Below are 10,859 nucleotides of genomic sequence, written 5' to 3' on the forward strand. Positions count from 1 at the left end.
GGCTGGGGAGGGCGGGGTATAAATAAAAAAATTATTATTATTATTATTATGGTCTACAGCCTGGGCAGAAGGAGAAGCTCCTTTCGTGGGTTCGGTTGGCTGCTGTCCTCTTGCCTCTTGACCTTGCTGTTTCCTCTTTGCAGGGTTCTTCATGTACATTGAAGCCTCCAGTCCCAGGAAGGAAGGAGACCGGGCCAGACTGACCAGCCCTCTGTTCAGCATCCCCCCCAAAAATCCCTACGGGGCCACCAACACAGCGTACTGCTTCAGCTTCTATTACAACATGTATGGACAACACATAGGTGAGCTGATTCTGCTGCTCGTGTTAATTTCACTGCTGTCCCGAGATTGTATTGTTGTTTAGTCATTTAGTCGTGTCCTCCTCTTCATGACCCCCTGGACCAGAGCACGCCAGGCACTCCTGTCTTCCACTGCCTCCCGCAGTTTGGGTCAGGCTCATGTTCGTACCTTAGGGAACACTGTCCCACCATCTCATCCTCTGTCGTCCCCTTCTCCTTGTGCCCTCCATCTTTCCCAGCATCAGGGTCTTTTCCAGGGAGTCTTCTCTTCTCATGAGGTGGCCGAAGTATTGGAGCCTCAGCTTCAGGATCTGTCCTTCCAGTGAGCACTCAGGGCTGATTTCCTGAAGAATGGAGAGGTTGAATCTTCTTGCAGTCTATGGGACTCTCAAGAGTCTCCTCCAGCACCATAATTCAAAAGCATCCATTCTTCAGTGATCAGCCTTCTTTATGGTCCAGCTCTCACTTCCATACATCACTACTGGGAAAACCATGGCTTTAACTATACGGACCTTTGTCGGCAAGGTGATGTCTTTTTAAGATGCTGTCTAGGTTTGTCACTGCTTTTCTCCCAAGAAGCAGGCGTCTTTTAATTTCGTGACTGCTGTCACCATCTGCAGTGATCACGGAGCCCAAGAAAGTAAAATCTCTCACTGCCTCCATTTCTTCCCCTTCTATTTGCCAGGAGGTGATGGGACCAGTGGCCATGATCTTCGGTTTTTTGATGTTGAGCTTCAGACCATATTTTGTGCTCTCCTCTTTCCCCTTCATTAAAAGGTTCTTTAATTCCTCCTCACTTTCTGCCATCAAAATTGTGTCATCTGCATAACTGAGGTTGTTGATATTTCTTCCGGCAATCTTAATTCCGGTTTAGGATTCATCCAGTCCAGCCTTTTGCATGATGAATTCTGCATATAAGTTAAATGTATGGACAACACATAGGTGAGCTGATTCCTCCGCTCATGTTAATTTCACTGCTGTCACGAGATACGTTTGCCCAGATCTTCTGATTGAAGTTGAATGTTCTCTGGGCAGGGAAGTTTCCTTTCCTCCTCTCCTCTTCTCCCCTACCTTTGACCTTTATTCTGTCCTTCATCTCCAGCGCCTGGTCTTTGGGGATGAGCTGAGACTGCTTAGCAAATATTGCTACTGGCCTTGCCCTTTTCAACATCTCTTGCTTGACCTCCGGAGAGAATTCAGATGTGGAGAAGTTGGTGGACGAGAGCTCTGGCTTAGTCAAATGCCCCAGGGAGGCCCATTGTCTCTCACCACGGCCAGCCTTTATTCTTAATGGGCTTTTTCAAACTGCTGAGGAGCTTGAATGTTCCCAGACATCCCATTACATCTCAGCTGTTAGAATCATAGAATCACAGAAGCGTAGAGCTGAAAGGGACCTTGAAGGTCCTCTAGCCTAGCCCCTCTGCAATGCAGGAATCTCATCTAAAGCATCCCTGACAAACGGCCAGCCAATCTCTATTAAAAACCTCCAGGGATTTTCCTCAGTTCACCTGGAGCCAGAAAGTGGAGCTTTCTAAGACTGTAGCCTGCTTTTACCTGTTGGGCATACCTTGGGGAATAAACTGGCAAACCCACTATTTTTTTCCAGTTTAATTTTAATTGATGTTTTCTCATACTAAGTCAGCCTAGCTCAGCACTGTCTGTTCTGGCTGAAAGGTGCCCCTGATATCTGAGACCCACCTCCCACCTTAACAGGAGACTTTAACATTCTGTATGCTGAGCGGCTGTTCTGCCCTTGAGGTACAGCCAGTTATTTATGTGTAAATATTATTAACTGGACTTCTTAGCTGCTTTGATTTATATTATTATTATTATTATTATTATTATTATTATTATTATTATTATTATTATATATGACTCAGGAAAAAATACAATGCAAAAATAAAAACCCACTTCATGTTTGCTTCAGTTCTGGTACCTGAATAATTACACAGCCCAAATAATGACCGTAAAATGTTGTCCAAATATGCCTTTGATTTTGCAGAGAGGTGTGCCATTTTATTTTTATTAATAATAAATAAATTAATTTTTATTAATTTATTTTTATTTTTATTAATGTTATGCCATTTTATTTTTATTAAAAAGACTGTACTGCTGTATCATTAAATAGATGTGTATATATCAAAGCTGTTTACAACAAAAGTAGAATAAAAACTATATAAAGAGTTAAAATCTGGCATCAGTCAACTACTGAGTGAAGGTTGTATTCATAACTACCTGGCGAAATAGAAAGGTTTTCAGCAGGCATTTACAAACTAGCACAGAAGGCGCTTGCTGAATCTCTAGTGGCAGGGAGTTCCACAGGACTGGACTAGTTTCTTATCGCTACCAAGTGAGCCTCTCCAGCTCAGGGAATGACCAACAAAACTCGTGCAGATGATCTCAAAGACTGAGTTGGGATCGAAGGGTTCAGGCGATCCCTGAGAGACCCCGGACATAAATTGTTCCGGGTTTTGGGAATTAATCCAAGGACTTCTAACCCAGCTCTGTACCGGATGTGCAACTGGTGCAGCTGTTTTAACCACGGTGTGCTGTGTTCATCAGCAACCCATCAACATTCTGCACCAGCTGGAGTCTCCAAACCAGACCCAGCCTCTGACCCTGCTGGGCCCAAGTAGCAGGTAGCCTTCAGAAGGTCACCCAGATACGAATATGGCCCTTGGGCCTGAAAAGGACTCCCTGCGCCTCTTTCTGGGACATGAAGCCGCAGGTCTGGCTGTGGATTCCTTCTGCCAGTGGCCACATCGCAAGTCTTGGCCGACTGACTGCCTCTGTCTTTCATCGCTGCCTGGGATTATTCGCCGTCGAAAATCTTCCAGCCGGAATCTATGCCAAGGGATTTTGGAGACTGTTAAATTAGGGTAATGGATCTGGAAGAGGGCAGGGAGCTTGCTGAGCTGAATTGACATCTGCCGTACAAAAGGTTCCCCCCGGAGTCTGGGGAAAAGGTCTGGGAGCCTCAGCATCTCGAGCGCCATTTGTCCGAGCGCCCCAGCGTCTTAAAACCTTCTTAAGCTCTTTGCGGAGATCAAACGAGGCTGGCTGGCAACATCCATATGCATGAAAGCTCTGCTCCTTATTAGAGCAAGAATGAAAGGCCTCGCCGGGCAGACACGAGTTTGGGGGATAAGCTCCTTTCAAACTTCTCTGGGGTTACTCTTCCGCAAAGTCACCAAGTCAGTTGGAACAAGCTTCTGAGGCCTTCACCAAGTGCCCTCGGAGGTTTGAGGTCTGAATAAGGCAGGTGCTGTTGTTGTTGTTTAGTCGTTTTTAGTCATGTCCGCCTCTTCATGACCCCATGCACCGGAGCACGCCAGGCACTCCTGTCTTCCACTGCCTCCCGCAGTTTGGTCAAACTCATGCTGGTTGCTTCGAGAACACTGTCCAACCATCTCATCCTCTGTCGTCCCCTTCTCCTTGTGCCCTCCATCTTTCCCAACACCAGGGTCTTTTCCAGGGAGTCTTCTCTTCTCATGAGGTGGCCAAAGTCTTGGAGCCTCAGCTTCAGGATCTGTCCTTCCAGTGAGCACTCAGGGCTGATTTCCTTAAGAATGGATAGGTTTCATCTTCTTGCAGTCCATGGGACTCTCAAGAGTCTCCTCCAGCACCAGAATTCAAAAGCATCCATTCTTCGGCAATCAGCCTTCTTTATGGTCCAGCTCTCACTTCCATACATCACTACTGGGAAAACCATAGCTTTTACTATACGGACATTTGTCGGCAATGTGATGTCTTCTTTTTAAGATGCTGTCTAGGTTTGTCATTGCTTTTCTCCCAAGAAGCAGGCGTCTTCTTACGTGTCTTCAAATCACTGCTGATGCATTTGTGAAGCTAAGCAGGGTCTGGTGTGGTTTCAGATTGGATGAGGAGAACTGTGTGTTGAGATTCCTGCATTGCATAGGGTTGGACTAGATGCCTCTGGGGGTCCCGTCTGTGATTCAAGAGCTCTGGCTCAGCGGCCCATTTCAGGTTTCTCTTGCGGCATCCCACCACACAACATCTCACAACCTCCTAACCTTTGCCTTCTGCTGTGTGTGTTTGCTTCTCCCCCCCCCCCAAAGGAACCTTGAATGTCTACCTGCGGTTGAAGAACCAGGCTTCCATAGAAAACCCCTTCTGGTCATCGAGTGGCAACAAAGGGCAACATTGGTCTCAGGCCCGAGTGAATATACACCCAAACACTTCGTTCCAGGTAAGATGGTTGTCTTAGAGGAGGAAGAAAGGAGGGTCAGGGGGCCATAGTCTCACATGTAACCCCCGTTTTCTTGGTTTCCTCCTTTGTAAAAACCGACCTGTCATGCACAAAGCACAAGCAACGTGCCTAAGGTGTGCACAATTCCACTCAATCCCAACTAAAATGATATGAAACGCAATAAAAACGATCACAATTATACTGCAAAGAAAAACATAGCAGCGGTTCATAGCAGCAAGGAGGTTCCTCTAATTTATTTATTTTTTAAAATCTGTTATGCATGAATGTGCACTCATAGGAGCAAGCACACTGCCAACAAAAAGCTTATAAATTGCTTTTGGTGTTTTGAAGTTTTTGGGGGTTTGGGGGGCAGGATCCAAAACAGGGTGGAACAAAAGAGAGAAATCTCCAGGCAGGAATCGTCACCCATAACTGCACTGAGCTTTGGATGTCTCATATTGCAAGTGCTAGAGCAGGGGTCAGCAAACTTACCGCGCCTCGGGCCGGTGTCTCCAGCGCTGATCGTGCGGCGGGCCGGAGGGCAGGGGAGTGCATGCCCATACGCGTGCGCACACGCTATTTCCGGGTCGGAGGAGCACCAGAAATCGCTTGTACGCATGTGCACAGGCCTCCTTGGACCCAGACGTGCACCGGAAATAACGCTTGCGCATGCGCACAATGCTTGCGCATGCACACAACGCTTGCACATGTGCACAAACTATTTCCGGTGCCCCTCTGACCCGGAAGTGGGCAGCCGCGCAGCGCAGTGCCGGTAAGAGCGGGTGGCAGGCGGCAGGGCTCGTCGCGGGCCTGATAAACGAGTCCTTCGGGCCTTATCCGGCCCGCAGGCCTTAGTTTGGGGACCCCTGTGCTAGAGACACGGGGATCCCACTGAGATTCTGCAAGTGTTTCAGTTCTTTCCTCCAACTTAACAAACTGAAGCTCCAATCTGATTATCGCCAAAAGCAGTGAGATTATTGACTTGAATGTAATCTGCCCTGAAAACCTTGGACGAAAGGTCCTCTAGAATCATAGGACTGAGGAGTTGGAAGGGACCTGCGGGTCATCTAATCCAGCAACTCCCCCTGCAATGCAGGAATCACGTATCATAGAACTGTAGATTTGGAAGGGTCCCCAGGGTCATCTAGTCCAACCCCCTGCAATGCAGGAATCTCAGCTAAAGCAACCCTGACAGATGGCCATCATATTAGTAAATCCCCATAGCCGTCTGCTACAAGCCTACCCACTTGCCAGGGATCTCTGAATACCAGTTGCTGGGAATAAAGCATGGAGGAGTGATCTCGCACTCAGGTCCTTCTGGAAGGCTTCCTGTGGACACCTGCTTGGTCCCTATGCGATCAGGCTGCAGACTAGATGGGCTCCCTTTGGCCCAATCCTTCTTCTGGACCCTCCTTATCTTCTCCTGAGTTAGTTGCTTCGCCACTGGTGGGGCTTCCTTCTGAGTAATGGGGTTGGACTGTCTGTGTCTAAATAGCCACCCAAGTCAGGAGGACATTCCTGGGTACTGAAGCTCAAATTTGGAATGACACGTCTTCCATTGGGATGGTCATGGGCACAGGAGACTCGTGCTCCTGGTCTTAGATGTAATGTCCAAAGATAGATGAAATTCAGAGTCTTCTGAACTGGCAGATGGTGGTCGAGGTCCAAGATTCACAGTCGTCCAGTAATTCCATTATTATAATGTGTTACTCATCTCTTCATTTGGGTTGCTGATCAAAGCATTTTTTAAATATTTTTTTTGCATATGATGACATTGCTGATTAAGCATCAATATTGGACTTTATATTCCTAAGCAAAGCATTCTCTCCCCTCTTGCATCTGCATCTGAAAAGGTCTGAAGGTCTGGAGCATCTGCAGATGATTGGCAGATGCTTCCTGAAACGGGTCAGGTGGCTGAATAGATCCGTTCTGGTTTCTTGCTCTTGGCTGATGAACAAAATTGATCCTTTTGTGTTAATGCACCTGCCAGAGCTACGAGGCTGGATATCACACGTTGCAGAGGAAATGAAGATTTGGCTGCTGTTGAGGGGCATCCCATGAAATTCAAGTTGTCCCTGTGGCGCACTCACAGCCATGTTGCCTTTTCATAGATACCTCAGGCTCAGTGGGGCTTGCATCTCAGTAGCCATGGTTAGAACTGAATTGCAACTAGGGATATACAGTAATACAGCACTGATTTCTATTCTGAGACATATTTCCTGCGTGCCGCTCTGTTTCCACTCTGCTGCGCTTCGGCTTCTGACAAACCTGCTCTTTTCCACCTTGCTCTCTCGCCTGTGGCCTTATTTCCCATGATTAATTACTCTATCAGTTGTGTAACTATTAGGCTGGTCCACCCCATTTATTTCAATGCAAAGGAAACACAATGCAAATTGCAGAGGGGGGAGGCAATAATCAATTGTGTGTCATTTGCAGAATGAAAACCACAATGAATACTGATAGGGGGACATTCAGACCAAGAGGGAAACTGCTTTCAAGTATAGAGAGGGCAGGGGGATAGTGAATGTAAGTCCCATGGGGTTCTAGTCTATGCAGTGTACCCCAAGAACTTTGCCATTCCCAAGATAATCCCCCACTGAAAAACCCCCAACCCCGGATGCATCTGTGATGTTTATAGCTTTTGCACAACTCATTGCTAACTCCAATGCCCTGTCCTTCTTACTTTCCCCATGAACAGGACTAGCGAGAGTCCGTTTCAGTGGAATCATTCAATTTGTCCATTCGCTCCTGGAGTTTCCTGCCTCCCTGGTTCCCCTGCCCCTCCTTTTCTTATTTTACAGCATAAAACAAATTTAGGGCCGTGAAAACGCTGAACAAATAAAGCCGAATAAATGTCAGCACAGCTGGAACTTTAAATTACTTTCTTTCTTTCTCTTTTGCAGCTCCTGGGCCAACCAAACTTTATTTTGCATTTCAGAGCCTAAATGGGAAGGGATGTAAACCTCCCAGTTAATTTTAAGTAGAGTGAATCAGAGTGAATTTCTGTCTGCAGTAAATGCTGTTGCTCCAGCACAGAAATTAAAGCTTTTTATAGGTTAATTCACACACTGAAGTGCATCCAAGATTTATTTTATGCTTTCCAGGCCCACATATCATCGGCGAAGCATTTCTCATCTGAAGAGGGGATTATGAATGCTTTGCAGCAATCCCTGATTCTAAATGACCAGCTAAGGCAGGGATAAATTATAGCAAGAGCATTTCCTAGTATAAACTAGAATTTAGCATTACTGGAGTGCTGTTTTGTATAGATGAAAAGAGTGCCAGTCCTTGCCCAAAGGACCTTCTAAGATCTCACTGCAGTCTCGCAGTCTGACAGTCTGACATAGCCCTTTTCTGAACCACCATAAGATATGCATTAACCACAAAGAATATAGAATCGTAGAGTTGGAATGAACCCCTGAGGGACATCTAGTACAACCACCACACTGCAGGAATCACAGCTAAAGAATCTCTGACAGATAGCCAGCCAACCTCTGCTTAAAAACCTCCAGGGAAAGAGAGTCTACCATTTTGCCAGGTACTCTATCCCATGGCAAGCAGCTCTTGCCATCAGAAAGTTTTCCCTAATGTTTAGTGTGAGTCTCCTTTTCTAATCATTTGAATGCATCGATTCAGGTCCTCCCCTCTGGAGCATGAGAAAATAAGGTTTCTCCACCTTTAACGTAACAGCCCTTGAGATATTTGAAGATGGCTGTCATTGAACCCCACCTATCCACAATTCAAGCTATTGGGCCAGATGACATGAGGGGTGCCCATAGGGAGAAGGAAGACCACCCGTTCCAGGTGATGGAGGAATATGACACACAGAAGCAGGACTGTCAGGACCCATGCTGTGTCCCTGGAGCTGCAAAATTGATTCCTTGCCCTTATCTCAGACACTGATTCGGAGCCAGAGGAGCAGAGACAGCAGTTGCCTCCTGGTTACAGTTGTCTCTATACTAATGCACAGAATATGGGAAACAAGCAAGATGAATTTGAGCTTTTAATTCAGGATGGCAAATATGACCTGGTAGGCATTACTGAAACCTGATGGGATAAAACTCATGACTGAAATGTAAGAAACTGAGGGGTTTAACCTGTTCAAAAGGAATAGACCAAACAGGAAGGGAGTAGCATTGCATGTAAAGGATGTGTACACTTATGAAGAAATCCATGACCTGGAGCATGGAAGGCAGATTGAGAGTATATGGGTAAAAACTGTAGGTGAGGGAAACAACTGTTCTCTTACTGTGGGGGTCTGTGATGGATCCCCCAGCCAGTCTGAAGACTTGGATGATGCCTTCTTTTTTTCTTCTTTTTTTGCATTTAATCTTTATTGATTTTTTTAGTATACATCACAATTATCTTTCTCCATCAGAGATGTACATAAAAAGAAAAAAGATACTTAAATGTTGAAATTACAGATAGGTAGCCGTGTTGGTCTGCCATAGTCAAAACAAAAAAAAAATTCTTTCCAGTAGCACCTTAAAGACCAACTAAGTTAGTTCTTGGTATGAGCTTTCGTGTGCATGCATGAGTGTATCTGAAGAAGTGTGCATGCACACGAAAGCTCATACCAAGAACTAACTTAGTTGGTCTTTAAGGTGCTACTGGAAAGAAAAAAAATTTTTTGTTTTAAATGTTGAAAAAATACTTAAATGTTGAAAATGAAATAAAATTACCGTATTTTTCCATGTATAAGACTAGGTTTTTTCCCTTTAAAATAATGTCAAAAATTAGGGGGCGTCTTTTACACAGATATCTCTCCCCCCATTTTCTTAAATCTGAGTCCCCCAAAATAGGGGACATCTTATACATGGAGGTGTCTTATAGACAGAAAAATACAGTATATAGTAAAGTATTAAGACTTCCCTCCACGTGGGTCCTCTACAATTCTATATTAACTGCATATTGAATAACGTCTAGTTTATATTTATCTAATATATGCATAAGTTATGTCACCATGCAGGAGTCATTCAAAGACTGCCAAAGATTTCAGATGTTTACAAGGATTTTTTAGGTATTGTCTGTATTTGTCCCATTCTGTGTTCAGTGTTTGGGCGTCATGATTCCTAACTTTCCCTGTTAGTCTTGCCATCTCAGCGTACTCAATTAGTTTTGCCTGCCATTCCATTTTTGTCAGTATATTGTCTCCTTTCCAACATTGGGCTAATAGTATTCTCACGGCTGTGGTTGCATACATAAATAACGTCCTCAAATCTTTCGGTATATTTACACCTAGGAGAAAGGCTTCGGGATTTTTGGTGAAGGTTAACTAAAATAATTTAGTTCATGGTAGATCATGTCCCAAAATTCCTTTATCTTTTTGCATTTCCACCACATATGTTACATAGTAAAGAAATGTAAAGAAACAGAAGGAACTTTGGATGATGCCTTCTTCAAACAGATTACCGAATATTCAGAAAGGAGAGATATAGTAGTCATAGGAGATTCAACTGGCCCTGTATCTGTTGGAAGTAACTCTGCTTGGAAGTTCCCCTATTTCTGTTGCTCCTGCTGCACTGATCATCTTTTTCAGGTGCATCTCATGTGATCTCATTGCAGGTTGTTTTTGAAGGGATCCGTGGCAAAGGCATCGAAGGCGACATCGCCATCGACGACATCTCGATTGTGGAAGGCGAATGCACAAAAGAGGACTATGTCAACAATCGTAAGTGCCTCTTTGACCCGCTCTATCCTCGCAGCTGTGTCCCAGCCACAATCTGATCCCAGGCCCCAGTGTAAATGTAATAATCTAAGTTCTTCTCTTACTCTCTTTCTTTTATTCAACTTATACACCACCCTATACCTGAAGGCCTCAGGGTGGTTCACAACAAGACGACAACATATAAAATCAAACCAAAAGCTTTCTTTCTTTCTTTCTTTCTTTCTTTCTTTCTTTCATTCATTCAACTTATACTCCGCCCTATACCCAGAGGTCTCAGGGGTGGTTCACAACAAGACGACAACATATAAAATCAAACCAAAAGCAATAACCCAATAAACACCCTTCCCAAAAAAGTGCCACATTCTAAAAGAGTGTTGGGTGTCAATAAGATCAGCCAAAGGCCTGGTTAAAAAGGAATGTTTTTGCCTGCCACCTAAAGCTGTATAATGAAGGTGCCAGGCGAACTTCCCTGGAGAGAGTGTTCCACAGACGGGGAGCCACTGCAGAGAAGGCCCCGTTCTCGTGTTGCCACCCTCCGCACCTTTTGAGGAGAGGGCACATGAAGAAGGGCTTCAAAGGATTATCTTAGGGTCCAGGTGCATTTGTATGGGAAGAGGCGGTTCTTGAGGTATTGCGGTCCTGAGCCGTTGAAGTTCAAACCCTTGAGCATAACCACAGGAGC

The 10,859-nt window shown here is 45.1% G+C and overlaps 1 protein-coding gene across 2 annotated transcripts in view; it reads left to right on the forward strand.

Moving 5' to 3' along the window:
- Window positions 1–10,251, forward strand: part of MDGA2 (MAM domain containing glycosylphosphatidylinositol anchor 2) — a 386,993-nt gene extending 376,742 nt beyond the window's left edge. For both annotated transcript variants that reach the window (XM_083612013.1, XM_083612014.1), the window contains exons 14-16: window positions 144–302; window positions 4,379–4,509; window positions 10,075–10,251. In XM_083612013.1, the coding sequence (XP_083468139.1) occupies window positions 144–302; window positions 4,379–4,509; window positions 10,075–10,236 (452 nt within the window). In that variant the 3' untranslated portion in view covers window positions 10,237–10,251. The remainder of the gene's footprint in view (window positions 1–143; window positions 303–4,378; window positions 4,510–10,074) is intronic.
- The last annotated feature ends 608 nt before the right edge of the window (window positions 10,252–10,859 follow it).

The sequence above is a fragment of the Podarcis filfolensis genome, assembly GCF_964270895.1.
Source record: "Podarcis filfolensis genome assembly, chromosome: 1".
Taxonomy (NCBI): domain Eukaryota; kingdom Metazoa; phylum Chordata; class Lepidosauria; order Squamata; family Lacertidae; genus Podarcis; species Podarcis filfolensis.